The sequence below is a fragment of the Chrysochloris asiatica genome, unplaced genomic scaffold (assembly GCF_000296735.1).
Source record: "Chrysochloris asiatica unplaced genomic scaffold, ChrAsi1.0 scaffold00058, whole genome shotgun sequence".
Lineage (NCBI taxonomy): Eukaryota > Metazoa > Chordata > Mammalia > Afrosoricida > Chrysochloridae > Chrysochloris > Chrysochloris asiatica.
In genome coordinates, this window is record NW_006408576.1 from 6,869,247 (window position 1) to 6,885,786 (window position 16,540).

The 16,540-nt window shown below is 38.6% G+C and overlaps 1 protein-coding gene across 1 annotated transcript in view; it reads right to left on the reverse strand.

The window, feature by feature from the left end:
* Nucleotides 1-14,174, reverse strand: part of TSSC1 (tumor suppressing subtransferable candidate 1) — a 260,535-nt gene extending 246,361 nt beyond the window's left edge. The window contains exons 1-3 of the mRNA XM_006863996.1: nucleotides 14,169-14,174; nucleotides 13,994-14,059; nucleotides 13,861-13,944 (exon numbers count right to left, since the gene is read on the reverse strand). Coding sequence (XP_006864058.1) covers nucleotides 13,861-13,944; nucleotides 13,994-14,059; nucleotides 14,169-14,174 — 156 coding nt within the window. The remainder of the gene's footprint in view (nucleotides 1-13,860; nucleotides 13,945-13,993; nucleotides 14,060-14,168) is intronic.
* Nucleotides 14,175-16,540: the final 2,366 nt, after the last annotated feature.

Genomic DNA, 16,540 nt, shown 5'->3' on the forward strand with positions numbered 1-16,540 from the left:
ATGGCCAGCAGTACAGCAAGACTCCTGGGCCCAGAGGCAGTGACATGGCCACAGAGGTCTAGAGCGGAGAGTGAAGCATCCAGCTGATATAAAGTGAGGGGAGATGCACAAGAACACCCATACTTGCAGATAGTACCCACTTGGCCTGGCTTCAATGGCTGGATGATCAGAACTCGACTAGAAGAAGAAACAAGAGAGAAGGGGAAAAATAAATAACCAACTACAAATTGATTAACTTTACCTATACTTATGGATGTAGTAGCTCAAAAAAGGGAACAAATTTTTATAGCAGGGATCACTCCCACCCCCTTGGTACACAGGGTAGACAGTGAAGGGTAACTTAGACATTGGCTACCCAAAATGGGCGGCAGGGGGTGGGGGGGAGGGAATCTATGAAGGCAAGAAGTGACTGGCTTACAATCTTTCAAGAGGGAGCCTAGTTCCAGATGGGTCAGGGGAAGGTAGAATCAACACTGAATGAGTTCCAATCTGTTGGGACCAGGCTGGGGAAAGGAAATAGGGATAAGACTCTTGTGGTACAATAGTGAATAATTGCCATCAGGACTGACTGTGAGGGTAGGAAATATAGAGGTAGATGTTTTTTGACAAAAGAAAGAGAGTGATTGATTTTGTAGCCCAGGAGCAGACATCCCTGGGGCCATAAAGTGAGATGAACAGAGAGTGGGACCGTACCCAGACAGGCAGTGATGCCATGGATGGAGACAAACACAATAACATGGACAGATGGAGCAGCTGGGGACACTGGACTCTGGGAGGGAAGGGGGCTGTGTGCTGATGGCTGTGGGGGCGGGTCTGTGGGGTGTACCCTTTGGTTACTGATGATGCATTGAGGGGACTGTAATCTTGCAATGATACGAAATACAATAGGATGAATGTAAAACTGATGTCTTCCCATGTAAACCCACCTACTTCACAATAAAAACTTAAAAAAAAAAAAAAGATGGAAGAGGCATAAAATGACAATATAGCACTCTTCCCATAGCACTCTTTACTAGCTGAGTTTGGTAATTCATGGCAATGGCCACAAAGAACTCAGACACCATACTCACAGTTAGGGGGCTTATTAGGGAACTTAACAGGTTACAATTCAGGATCAGAAATTCTCAGAGTAGTTATTCCAGTCAGGACAGCCTTACCTCAGCCAGGCTCACAGGCAGGTCTCTCTCTGTTCAGCCATTGTTTCAAAGCTCTTTTAGGGCTGCTGACAAATTTCCATAGGACACACCACTTCACCATATACCTCAGCTTGAAGGCATTCAGCTCTAGCTTCATGGGTCAGCAAATGTGCCCTACTGTCTACCAAGTAAGTATCTGGAGGCACCCCACTCTGCAATCAAGCTTCCTGCTCAAAGTCAAAGCTCAAGCTTTCTGCTTTACTTGCTTTGTAGGCTGGGAAGGTCACCACTCTGTCTTGTGCTCTGGCTCTTAATTCTGTGGCTGTTACTACACTGCCACTCCTGAGGTGTCACAGTTTTCCGTCCCAGGATCATGGAGGTTCGATGTGCAGAGATCTCAGGGTCCAAAGGAAATGTTTTACTACTTCTTCAATGTAGTAAGATCCCCCTCTTCCTTCTTCTGAGATGGTTCATTTTGTACACATTAGAGTTCCAGGTTTTTACCATTACAGTTAACCCTCCTTGTGACCAATCAAAACTGAGTCATATGATCCTGTAAGCATCGTCTCCCACTTTGTCTTACCCAGATCCATCATGGCAAAAACCATAAGGTCAGCAGTTCGAATCTTCCAATCTACAGTCACTGCACAGGAGACAGATAATGCTCTCTGCCCCAATAAAGATTTACAGCCTCAGAAACCCTATTCAGGGTGGTTATGAGTTGAAAGCAACTTGACAACACACAACCACCACCACAAATAACAAGACGAGAAGAGACATTAAATAATTCACTACACCACAGAAGGAATACATAGGGTCATTATACCAAAATGAATCAGCTGATATTCAACCACTTTAAATGGTACCATATGATCAGGAAGGAATCTATGATACTCAAGATAGAAATTCAAGTTGCACTAAAGACATTGGCAAAAACAAGGTTCCAGGAATTGATAGAATACATAATGAAATGCTTCAACAAACTGATACAGCATTGGAGGTACTCACTTATCTATTTCAGAAAATTTGGAAACAGCTACTTGGCCGTTATTGTTTTGTATTTTTTCTCATCACTGCTAACGGCAGATGAATCTTGACTGAAAGCAGAAAATACTAGAAAGATGTTTACTTGTGCTTTATTGACTATGCAAAGACATTCAACTGTGTGGATCATAATAAACTATGGATAACACTGCAAGAAGGAGAAAGCAAATAGAGGGAGGGTGCTATTGTTTATACCACCAGTACCATGTTTCCATGTGCAGTGATGAAAAATTACACTGATTAAGGGTTGCAAGCGTTGAATAGTCAATTAACAAAATTGCTGTTAAGTTGCTGTTGCTAATGTTGTGGAGGTGGTTCCAACTTATAGTGTCTCTGTATAATGTTTTCTGAGGTTGTCAATCTTTGTGGGAACAGAAATCCTTATCTTTCTCCCATGGAGCAACAAGTGGGCTCGAACCATCAACGTGTGACTCGCTGTCAAATGCTTATCCTACAGAGCCACTGCACCCCTATAAAATTTAAACTGGCATAAATTATGTGATATATTTACAACAATGATGAAAAAAAAGTAGCTGCTACTGCAGCTGCTTCTTGTTGCTGTTGTTAAGTACTATTGACTTGGTTCCAACCCACAGCAAACCAATGCACAACAAAATGAACCACTGCTGGTTTTGTGCCATCCTTACCATTGTTGGTTGAGCCCATTGTTGCTGCCACTGTGCCAATCCAGCTTGTTGAGGTTCTTCCTCTTTACCAAGCATGATAACCTTCTCCAGGGATTGATCCCTCCTAACCATATGTCCAAATTATGAGAGACAAAGTCTCACTATCCTGGCTTCTAAGGAGTGCTGCTGTTGTTTTTGTTGTTAAATGCCATTGCATCATTTCAACTCATAGCAACCCTGAGTAGGGTTTCCAAGGAGCAGCTGGTGGATTTGAACTGTCAATCTTGTGGTTTGCAGTCCAATGCTATGGTGCCACACTGGCTGTATTTCTTCTACAACAGATTTGTTCTTCTGGTAGTCTTTCAATATTCTTTACCAAAAACATAATTAAATGCATCAATTTTTCATTGACCTTCCTCACAGTGCAACTTGCACATACATATGAGGCAAATGAAAATATCATGTCTTGGGTCAGTCATACCTTAGCCCTCAAAGTGACATCTTTGCTTTTTAACACTTTACTTTAAAAAGGTCTTTTGTAGCAGATTTGCCTAGTGCTACTTATGTATATAACCAATCACCACATGAGATCTGGTTCCTTGGTTTGCTGGTTTAGGGTCATGGTTTCATGGGTCATCCAAGTTAATTGGACTAATAATATATTTAATGTTTGTGTTCTATCTCCAAGTTTGTAGCATAGTGCTTGGGTCTTAAAAGTTTGTAACTGGCCATTCAAGGTACAAGAGAGGTAGACGAAAAGTCAGAAATCTTAGTCAGAAATGGAATATATGACTAATTATCTCCATGAACCTTTGCCATGAGTCAAGAGAACTGTATGGTGCCCAGCTACCATTATTGATCATTTTTAACCAAAGACTAAACAGAAGAATACTGATCCAAAGAAGGAAAATATAGAACAAAAACTCAAATTCTCATGGAATCCAAACTGTCAGGAGACAAATAGTCTCCATGATACAGCCTAAATTTAACCTTTAACTATCCCCTGAAATCTTATTAAAAATAAACATTAGTTTAACTTAATTAGTAAAGAATGTCTGTCTTGAGCACTATGTTCTTGTAAGAACTATCTATATGGAATCAAAATAATACCAGCAGCTCCAAAGATGATATAGGAAGCTTAGGGGGCAATGAGTTTATGTTAATGAGAAGGGAATAAATCAAAAAAGGAGGGGGAAATGGCTGCACAATTAAAAATTTTTGATCAATATAGAAACTGTTGAATTTGCCTATGTTCTGCTTTATATATTGTCAACAATAAAAATAAATCATTTAAAATAAAAAAAACCTATGGAGCACACTCCTACTCTGACATAAATAGGTAGCCATGAGCTGTAATTGCCTACCAAGCAAATTTTGTATTATTATCTAAATGAACATAATAAGCATTTGTTGAATGAATGAATTTCTCAACAATATTGCACACTTTTCTCAGAAACAGAAAGGGAAAAACAGTTTGTCAAAACCACTCCTTCATAACTGTCATTTGGATTCACATGTAAAAGGCAACTTCAGATAATGTCTAACTCCCTTGTGCAGACATAGAAAATTATAAAACCTATATTCTTTAATTCAACCATGGCTAAAAAACTAACTGAAGCCAGAGGCTATAAGCCTAATTAGTAGTTTAATGAGGATGTTTGAAAAGAATGAGATAACAGTTAATACAGTATACCCTCCTCACTTACTGACATGGTTAAGTTCCAAAGACTAGGTCGTTACGTGAAATTGGTGTTAAGTGAGAGAAAGGGGCTATGCCCTCTCTCTTACCCACACCCGAAGTCCATCACTGCCCACTGGTTGTTCCAGAGCTGACCCCCTTCTCTAACACGCGTTTCTTACCTATCATAGTGGTGATGGTCGGGTATTGCCCGATACCCACCCTAAATGGTGGTCATCCATACTTGTCTCATAGGCCCACGTGGACTCCTTTCTTTTCCCTACTTCTTGCCTTCACCCACTGACTTCCCCTGCACTTCAGGGCCTTACCCAGCCTGGCCACCTGTGACCCTGTGCCATCCCACCATCATCCCACACCCTCAGTGGCCAGATCAAAGCATCACAAATGGAGAAGACATCCTGCAGCCAGTCGACTATCATCCCTCATGTACCCCAACTATTACAGGGTGGGAGTATACCATTTAGAGTGGCCACAAAGAGTACCTTACAGCCAGCTATAGCTCTTCGTGGGGCTTAGGCCATTGTAAGTGGCATCAAAGAATTTTTTCAAAGTTGGCATAAAGGCAAGATGTCACAAAAAGATAGTGGCTAAGTGAGGAGCAGATGTAGCATTGCAAACAAAGCACTCAAGTAGCAATTACTCAAGTAGATATGAAAAAGGTTTCCAAATATTTACATACCTATTACCAGAAAAATTAAGTTATATGTATATTTTTTGTATCTCAACATTGAAAAGTTCATTTTGTGTTTGAGACTGATTAAGAAGGACAAAAGTCTTTACTTAAATACCAAATATTTCTTTCACTAGGTACAAGACTGGATTACTAGTGTGGCACAGTAGAATTAGCACTGGACTGCTAACAACAAGGTTGGAGGTTCAAACCCACCAGCTGCTCTTTGAAAACACCATACAGGGTGGTTATGAGTTGGAAGTGAACTCCAGGGCACTTAAAAAACAAAAATAAAAAAAGATCCAAGGACTGATGACTTTTATTCTTGAAACCATAACTATCTGTGCCAAGAAATGACATTTGACACAAGCAGGCACATAAAGTTGTCAACTATGTTTGTCATAGTAGATGGATTTAACCTATCAAGCTTAGAGGATTATACAACTCTCAAGGACAGTGTTACTCACGATGGGATCTCATAAGCTTTATGAAATGCAAAACCTTGGATTGACCTCAAGACCAACTGAATCAGGATCTCAGAGGATAGAACACAGGAATGTGTATTTTAACAAAGTGCTATCTAAGTATCATTAAAGTTTGAGAAAACCTGAACAATGATATTACTGATTTATTCTACAATTACTTAAAGTGATTTTAGTTTAATTGTTGCCAGAAAGCATTATGACATTTTGCTTTGCGTTTCTCCCTAGAATTGTTTTTAAAACCTTACAATGGAAAGATTCAGTTTTAAAAAACAATGCAAATCCAAGCTAGCTTGAAAACTCAATTATAACAAAAGCATAATTACACAAAAAATAAAAGAGCTGGTGGTGGCGAGATAACCACAGTCCAGACCATCACCTATAAGAACCTCTTTGCTTCAACATACTAAACTTGAATCCACTTACAGATATTAATGAGATTCCTTTTCACTTACAACACCTTCTAACTAACCAGAGTATTTCATAATTGCAGAGGGAGCTGGCAGAGTTAATGGGTTACATTATGGGTAAAGAACAAAGGTCAATATCCAGAGGAGAAAGGCATAGGCAGGTCATAACTTTGACTGCTGACCTAATTTGAACAACTTGCCTTAGCAACTAGACCAATGGAGTTATAGGATTTCAGAACAGGTGGATTTATTGATTTATAAGAGTATTTAACCAAGTTTCAGTCAATATATACCAGTAGCTGGGCTATTGCATGTATAGGACCCCACTAGAATACTGCTCAACCAGCAAAAAGAAATTTAAAGAATATACTACATAATGAAGAAAACACTTAGAAGAGACACAGAGAAGAAACCAATAGTATAGCATACCATTAATTCCTCCTCTGAGGTCTAAATACAATGAATAAATACAGGCAGTGGTTTTAAAGTTGACAGTCTGGACACTTTACAGACATAATTACTTTCATTGGACAATCTTACAGCTCTACTAGAGAAAAGTAATCCTTAAATTGTAAACACTATAAGAAGACGTAAGTTAAAAACTTACTTTAAATCTGTTTCCAATTAACGATATCACACCTGCTAAAGGCATGATACTGTAATAAAATGTAATCAACATGGTAGCTAGGTCAGAAAACATTCTACAATCATGGTTCATAGTCTGCGCTACATGCTAGGGAAAAAAACTGGCTTTAATCTCCTCCTAAACTCTTGTGCCTCACAACCAATGCTGTATCTACGTATTTTTATTTTGGATCCAACTATTAATTGAAGCTTTAAAAAACACAAATATGATACACAAATTTAAGATGTACAATAAAGTACAATGTCAAATTAAAAGAGAGTTGTTGAGAAACTGAGTAATATCAGAAATCTTCAATATGGGAGGGAGGGAAAAGAAAAATTGGAAATCTCATTTAAAATAATTCATTCATTGGACTCTACCTTCTCCAAAATGAACTTGATACATTAAAGCACTTGCTCATTTCAGGCTGATGCTTTCTTAGCACACTAAATAATTTATATATAATTTTGGCTGATATAACCAGGTACAATGCAATTCATTTCTTACAATCATGTCTTAGATTATCTTATTTTGTTTTTAAATTATTATGCTTCTGTTTGTGTTTATTTCAAAAGAAAACTGTTGTACACATTCACACTTCTTTGTTACTGTAGGTAAAGGTTGCCCTTTCGATTTTAAATGGTACTTTACTAGTATTGTTGTCCCTCCTGTATATCTACTGCTTCAGCTAACAATTCTTAAATTTTAATCAGAGTTTTGTAATTTAATGAGCATAAAGCGTGCATTCTATTTCACAGAAAACAGCCTTTTGATGTTTCCAGTTTTACACTATTATTGTTGTTGTTGTTAAGTGCCGTCAAATCGATTCCGACCCAAAGCGACCCTGAATAGGGTTTCCAAGGAGCAGCTGGTGAGCTTGAATCACCGACCTTGAAGTTCAAATGACTTTGAAGTCTGACACATTAGTCCACAGCGCCACACCAGGACTCCTGTCAAATCTATTCTGACACAGTGACCTCCTATAGGGTTTCCAAGGAGGGGCTGGGAAATTTGAACTTTCAAATTTGCGGTTATCAGTCCAGTGCATATTTTACAGCACTAAACCATACAATTATTATTTTTGGTGTATAAACCTTTCTCTTAGGTTTGAAACATAGCAATTACAAGGTAAACTTAGTTGGTAAAATTACTTTTTAAAATTTTATCAATATAAGAGAGTAACAATTTTACTATCCTGTCTGGCCCTGACTATTCTTTGTTGTTGCTGTTGTTAAGCGCTGCTGAGTGCACTGCAATTCAAAGTAGTTCTAGGCACACCAAAGCAAAGCACCTCCTGGTCCTGCACCATTCCCACAATCCTTACATTTGAACCCACTGCTGCCGCCACTATGCCAATCTGTCTCCTTGGGGGTCTTACACTTTGTCACTGACCCTCCACTTTAACAAGCATGATGTCCTTCTCCACTAATTGGTCCCTCCTGATAATATGTCTTAAGTATGACAGACAAGGTCTTGCCATCCAGGCTTCTAAGGAGCATTCTGGTTGTACTTCTTCTAACACAAATTTGTTTGTTCTTCTGGCAGTGCGTGGTACTTTCAATATTCTTCTTCAACACCATCATTCAAATGTATCAATCCTTTTATGGTCTTCCTTATTCACTGTCCAACTTTCATATACATTTGAGTCAACTGAAAATAACATGGCTTGGGTCAGGTGCACTTTAGCTCTCAAACATTCTAAAGAGATCTTGTAGGGAAACTTGCATAGTGCAATACATTGTTTGATTTCTTGACTGCTGCTTCCGTGAGTGTTGATTCTGAATCCAAGAATAAGGAAATCTTTGACAACGGCAATTTTTTGTTTCTTTATCATGATGTTATTTATTCGTCCAGTGGCAAGGATTTTGTTTTATTTACATTGTGGTACAGACCATACTGAAGGCCACAGTCTTTGATCTCCATCAGTAAGTATTTTAAGTCCTCTTCACTTTAAGCAAGCAAAGTTGTATCATCTGCCTATCACAGGTTGTAAAGGAATCTTCCTCCAATCCAGATGCCAAATTGTTCTTCATATAATCCAGTTTCTCAGATTATTTGCTCAGCATACAGACGAAATAAGCATGGTGCAAGAATACAACCCTGGTACACACCTTCTCTTATTTTAAACTATTCAGTATACTTTTGTTCTATTCAAACAACTGCCTCTTGGTCTATGAACAGGTTCCTCATGAGCACAATTAAGTGTTCTGGCATGCCTATTCTTCCTAATGTTATCCATAGCTTGTCAAAATCCACACAGTCAAAAGCCTTTGCGTAGTTAATAAGCCCAAGTAAGCTTATTATCTTTCTGGTAACTCTCTGCTTTCAGACAAGTCCTATCTGACAGAAAGAATGAGATCCCTTGTTACACATCCTTGTTTGAATCCAGCTTAAACTTCTGGCTGCTCCCTATCATTGAACTGTTACAGCCACTTTTAAATCATCTTTAGCAAAAAATTACTTGCATGTGACATTAATGACATTGCAAATGATTTCCACATTTCATTGGGTCCCCTCTCTTTCAAATGGGCACAAATATGGACCTCTTCCCATCAGTTGCCTAAGCAACTGTCTTTCAAATTTCAAGGCATAGAAGAGTGAGTGTCTCCACTGCTGCATCAATTTGTTGAAAGATTTCAATTTGTATTCCTTCAATTCCTAGAGTCTTTTTCTTTGTCAATGCCTTCAGTACAGCTTGGACTTCTTCCTTCAGTACCTTAATCATACGTTACCTCTTGAAATGGTTGAACAAATACCATTCTTTTTGGTAACTCTCTGTATTCTTTCTAGCTTCTTTTGAAGTGTTTTACATGACTCCGTTTTTACCCGTACAGTCCTTCAATATTGCAAGTCCAGGCTTAAATATTTTCTTCAGTTCTTTCAGACTGAGAAATGCTGAACATGTTTTTCACTTTTTCAGTTTTCTAACTCCAGGTCTTTGCACATTACTTATAATGACTTTGTCTTCTTGACTGTCTTCTGAAATTTACTATTCAGTTTTTCACCTCCTCATTTCTTCCATTTGGTTTAGCAGAGTCTATTCTGATATTCATTTTGGTCTTTTCCTTCTTTCTTGTCTTCTTAATGACCTTTTGCTTTCTTCCTGTATAATGTTCTTGATGCCATCCCATAACTCTTCTGGTCTTAAGGTCATTAGTGTCTAATGCATCAAATCTGTACTTGAGATGATCTGTAAATTCATGTGGGTAGGTTCAAGAGCAATTTTGGCTCTCGTGGACATGTTTTAATTTTCTTCATCTTCAGCCTGAATTTGCATATGGACCAACTGATAGTCTGTTACACAGTCTGTCCTGACCTTGGTTTGGATAATTATATGGAGCTTTACTTCTGTCTCTTCCCATAGATTTCTATGCATTACATGTAGTGAGGTTCATTGTGTATAGTTTTCTTTTATACTTCTTAAAAAAGGTATTTATAATGAATAAGTAATTGTTGTTGCTAAGTGCCGTTGGGTCGGGTAGGTTTCCTTGGAAACCCTACACCCTACCCTGTGTAGGGTTTCCAAGGAGTGACTGGTGAGCTTGAACCACCAACCTTGCAATTCAATGACTTTACAGTCCAGTACATGAACCCACAGTGCCAAACTAGGACTCCGAATAAGTCATTAGTCCTGCAAAATCCTATCATGCGATCTCCAACATCATTTCTGTCATCTAAGCCATCTTTTCCAACTACTGATCCTTCCTCTTTGTTTCCAACCTTCACATTCCAATCACCAGTAATTATCAATACATCTTGTTTGCAGGTTTGCTCAATTTCAGACTGAAGAAGCTGCTAGAACTCTTCAATTTCATTATCATGGGCTTTAGTGGTTGGTGTGACAGTTTAGATAAATAGTAGTATTAACTGGTCTTCCTTGTGGACGTCCGAAAATTATCCTATCATAGACAGCATTGTCCTCCAACAAACATCATGAAATATTCTTTTTGATGAATGTGAGGCCATCTCTTTTAATTTGCCATTTCCGGTATAGTAAACCATATAGTTGGCTGATTAAAAATCACCATGCCTAAGATATGGATCTTTATGCTTTCCATTTCATTTTGAACAACTTCCAATTTTCCTAGATTCAAACTTTATACATTCCATGTTCTGAATATTAATGGATGTTTATAGCTGTTTCTCCTCATTTTGAGTTGTGCCCCATCAGCAACTGAAGATTCTCCAAGTTTTACTCCATTTGCATTATCAGGGTCAACTCTACTTTGAGGATACATCTCTTCCCCAGTCGTAGTTTGAGTGCCTTCCAACCTGAAGAGCTCATCTTCTGACACTGTATCTAACAATATTCTGGTGCTATTCATCATGTTTCAACACTCAGTATTCTAGTGCTATATGAGTGTTCCACTGCTATTCATAATAATGTTTTCAGGGGCTGAACATTCAGAAGTAGTCCATCTCTCCTACTTTCTACTCTGTCTTAGTTTGGAACCTTAGCTGAAACCCGTCCACCTTAGGTGATCATTTTATACTTAAAATACCAGTAACATAGCTTCCAGGATCACAGGTCAAGCCACACAGTACAACAAACTGACAGACAAGTAGAGCGACTATTCTCTGTAATATTATAATAGTGCTTTTTATAACAATTCATTGTGAGATAAGGATAACTGGGTGGGGGCCTTGTCCCAGTCTCAACTAGAAAGAGTGCTATGCACAATTTAAAAAGTCATTCACTGTGCTGACTTTGTATGCTATATTGATTCTTAATAATATTAAAACCTATTTAACTTCATGGAATATAAGGTAACCACAACAGAGGTGATGGGGTCAGGGGTTTACTTCGGGTGTTTGGGAGGGCAATACAAGAAGTGGGAGGAGCTGGAAGAACAAGATAGATAGGGAACACTGAGACAGGTTTGCATGGCCTAAGTGGGACAGACGTAAAGAGTGATGTATGCTCAACCTTGGAAAAACAGGGCTCTGTGATACAGGGATCTAGGCATAGTTTGAAGAGCGGAAATAATACTAAGATGCTTGACTGCCGTATGAATATTGGTTTTCCTTGCCTACTATTGTAAAACAGATATTTGAGTGAGATAGAAAGGAAGGTTGGGAAACATGATTACAGAAAACTTGTAAGCCCATCTTCAACCTATAACTGATTGGAATACCTAAAGAGGGTTCTAGAACTTGCCCAGTGAAATAGGCCTCTTGCAAAGGCTTTTGCAGAGTATAGGACCTTAGGTGGAATCCTGAGTACCATCCAGAACCTTCTGAGGTGGGACATTCCCACTATCAAGTACAAGCAGACCATCCTGGAGCAGCTAGAGCGACAAAACACACATCTTCAAAGAAAGATCATAAAGAAAAAGCCAAAACAAAAATGTCAGCATGACTGGTCCCTACAAGAATAAGCAAGCTGTTTGCCAGGAAGCCATCAAGGCAAGCAATCAAGTTCCTTCAGGACAAACTCCCCTCTAAGACTGAAACTCAAAGGGAACACATGAACAGGCATGTAAGATTGCTGGGGACCACACTGGTCTACTAGTGAATGGAAGATGGGAAAGGCAGAATGAAGAAATGGGTTGAGTTCAACCACAGTCCATTGACTCCCATTGACCTGGAGATGAGAGAGAAAAGAGGAAGGGCTGTTTGGTCCAAAGAGTGGTGAGACCTGGGGACACTTGAGCCCATGGACAAGGACACAGCCACAGAGGGCTAGAGCTAAGAGTGAAGCATCCAGCTGATATAAAGTGAGGGGAGAAGCATAAGAACACCCAAACTTACAGACAGTACTCACGTGACCTAGCCTCGTCTTGATAATAAGAACTTGATTAGAAGATTACACACCAAAAAAAAAAACATATTTATTTATTTATTTTGATAAAGGAAACAAGGGTAAATCGCTACAATTTGATGAACCTGACCTATACTCATGGAGGTAGTAACTCTAAATATCAACAGAGAGGGAAGGAGTCTTCAAGTATCAGTGCTATATCCTCTGTACACAGGGTAGATAGGGATGGGCAACTTAGACATTGGTTATGTAAAATGAGGGGGCGATAAAGTCATGAAGTGACTGGCTTACAAGGTTTCAAGAGGGAGCTTAGTTTTAGAGTGGGTGGGGGAAGACAGAGTCACCATGGAATAGTTTTCATCTTGTTTAGATGGGTCTGGTGAAAAGAGATGGGGATAAGATTCATATGATTCAATAGTGAATAACTGTTATCATGACTAATTGCTACTGTCACAATTGTAAAGTTAGAAGTTTTGTAACAAAAACAGGGGAGTTCTTAATCTTACAGTCCAGAAACAAAGAACCCTAGGACCATCAAGGGAGAAGATCACAAGCAGAATGCAGGACCTTATCCAGAGAAGCAGTGACACCAGAGATGGCAGCAGAGATGGAGACATGGAGAGGTGATGCAGCTGAGGACTTCAGATTCATGGGAAGAGAGAGACTGAGAGCTGGCAGCCAGGAGGCAGACTTGCAGAAAGTGCCCTTTGGAGGTATAAATCATTATATATGCCTGAATGATTTTTGTTTTGTTTTGTTTTTTTTAAAAAAAGCTAAAGTGAGTAGAGAGAAATACTGTTAACTGATGGTACATGGAGGTGATTACAATCATTATAATGAAACAAGGTGTATGACTTGTTGAATGTAAAACTAATGATCTGCCCTGTAACCTTCACTCAATCCACAATAAAAACCTTAAAAAAACAAAAAACAAAAAAAAAACCTTAACTTAACTTAACTTCCAAACCCAAACATAAAACTATGAAAAGAATGCTAAACAGAATGAAAACAATTAATATCCATGGTGGTGGTGGTGGTTGTGTGCCACCAAGGCAGTTCTGACTCACAGACTTCCTGTATAGGGTTTCTATGGCTGTAAATCTTTATGAGAGCAGAAAGCCTTATTTTTCTTCCTTGGAGTGAATGACTGATAGATTTGAACTTCTGACCTTGTGGTTAGCAGCCCAGGTCATAATCTACTATGCTACCAGGGAACTTTAATTACTATACGTAGTTGAATGACATTCTTTGATATAAAGTATTGTATTTAGATGCCAAAAGTTTTATTTTATGTGGCATTAGTTTTCTTTCTCAAATGTTTCTTGAAAAATCAAAAAAAGCAAAATGGTTATAAAACTAAGAATAGGCTGAGCAATTAACATGTACATATTTGTCAAAAATAGTTACCTGATTATCATATTTAAGAGACTGTGTCCCAACCAAAAACCGAATGGCATCTGTTTCTGCAGTTTGAGGTGTTAAAGCACGTGCCTGCAGGAGGGAAAAAAATATCTATAAACATTTATGAAGCAAGGCTTACTACATACAGATCAAAAAGCAGTTTATTTCCTCCACTGTTGACGGAGTATAAATTAGTACAAAGTTTCTGGAAAGCGATTTAGAAATATGTGTTAAAACTTTTGTATGTTTTTTAACAGTTCCAAAATTGTAAATGGGCACAAAAATCACGCATTAGAGAAGTAAATTACTTATACTGCCATGGACACATTATTAACGTAACTATAATTTTCAACAGTAATTGACTGATAAAATAATTTCTAGTTCAACAGGAGAGCAAAATAGGGCATCTAGCAATAACAGATTTGTTGTTGTTAAGTGCGGTCAAATCGGTTTCAACTCATAGCGATCCTTTATAGGGTTCCCGAGGAGAGGCTGGTAAGCTTGAATCGCTGACCTTGCAGTTCAAACCGACTTTGCAGTTCAGTGCATTAATCCACAGTACCATACCAGGAGTCCAAAAACAAATTGGTGGTGGTAGTTATGTGCCGTGGAGTCGGTTCTGACTCACAGCAACCCTGTATAGGGTTTCTGAGACTGTAAATCTTTATAGAAACAGAAAGCCTTATCTTTCTCCCACTAAACCACTAGAAGTTTTGAACTGCTGACCTTGAGATTAGCAGCCAGACTCATAACCAAACAATTCTTCTGCAGAGAAGAATTACTAAAACTAAGCAAAATACTCTAAATGTGTTTGAAGTTCTTAGAGCACTACAAAGGCAATGACAGAAAAAAAAAAAAAAAAAAGGTCAAGATTCGGAAAAGAAAGAAAGTCTTGAGAAAGGAACACAATATTTGGCCACCTTTACCTAGAGGCATTTGCCAATTAGGCAAGATAGCTAAGAGGCTGATAACTGAGCTTTTCACAGATTCATGGTGCTGAGGGTACAAAGGGCAAAGTGTAGGAAGCCACAAGATGAAGAAGCTGTAAATTTGTTAGACTTTTGATGAAATGCTAGTATTAGAAGTGATCTGGTTTTATATACTAAGGCTCAGCTTCAAATCATCTCAATCCTTGATTGGACTTTAGGTGATGTGGGCTTGTTTTGTCAGAAGAAAAAGTAAATCCTTAAGGAGCTCAGGTAGTGCAGTGGTTACGAGTCAGGCTGCTAACTGCAAGGTCAGAAGTTCAAAACTACCAGCTGCTCCGCAGAAGAAATATGAGATTTTTCTACTCCCATAGAGATTTAGAGCCTCAGAAACCCTATGCAGGGTCATTTTGAGTTGGAACAGACTCTAAGGCATATCACCACCAGCAGCAGATAGCATGCAAGTTTCTATAATTTTTCACATACAATGTTTAACAACCAATCAAAAATGATATCCAGACAATGAGGTAAGATCACATGACCAAAAACCAAGAGATACAACAATCTATAGAAAAAGACATACACAGCAGTCAGCTAATCAGTTTCCATAGGGAAGCAAGTTTTAAAATTCTAAATTTTGTTGTGCAGGATATTTATTGAGGAGTGCTCTTGAGAATTACACCATGTGAGAAATCAAAGAAGGGTTGTACAGAAAAAAAAGTTGAAATACAATGCAGTTACAACACAGGCCTCAGTCAATCCTACACAGAACTCTAGAGCTATGATTGCACTTCACATTAACACAATTTACTAACACCCCACACTGACCAGTCAGTCACTGGATACAGGCTAATCCCAGGGACAGTAGGGTGATTTGGGCAAAATGGCTTTCTTCAGCTGAGAGTAATTCCTGGAGTTGATCCAGTTTAAAAGGATCAGCCACTAACAACTTCACTAGCTGCTAGATTCCTGAAAGGGAAATCTAAGCAGTGTACCAAAATATAAATTACAATACTATACTTAATATGTTCCCTAATTAAAGACAAAATTAAGAAGCAGGCAAAGAATCTGGGTTATGAGAGGAAAAGATTACATATATGGCTGGATGGGATAAGTATTTTGGGCTTATAAATTAAAATCTAGCTGCTTTTAGTATCACTCCACTTGTAACAAGCCCCTGTAATTTTGCTGTTGTGTAGACAGAATAATGTTATTGTTCTGGGTGCCATCAAGGCGGTTCCAATTCACAGTGACCCTATGCACAACAGGACAAAACACTACCTAGTTGTTACGCTTGAACCTATGGCTGCCGCCACTGTACCAATCCATCTCGTTGGAGGCCTTCTTCATTGACCCTCCACTATACCAAGCACAATGTCCTTCTCTAGGGACTCTTCCATTCTGATAACATGTCCAAAGTATGAAAGACAAAGACTGGCTATCTGGGCTTCTAAGAAACATTCTGGTTGTACTTCTTCCAACACAAATTGGTTTGTTCTTCTGGAAGTCCAAGGTACTTTCAATATTCTTCTTTAACACCATAATGCAAATGTATCAATTCTTCTGTGATCTTCCTTACTCATTGTCCTACTTTCACATGCATATGAGCCAAATGAAAATACCATGGCTTGGCTCAGGTGCACGTCGGACCTCAAATTGATATCTTTGCTCTTGACCATGTCTTTTGCAGCATATTTGCCTAATACAATATTATATCATTTGATTTCTTGACTGCTGCTTCCATGAATATTGATTGTGAA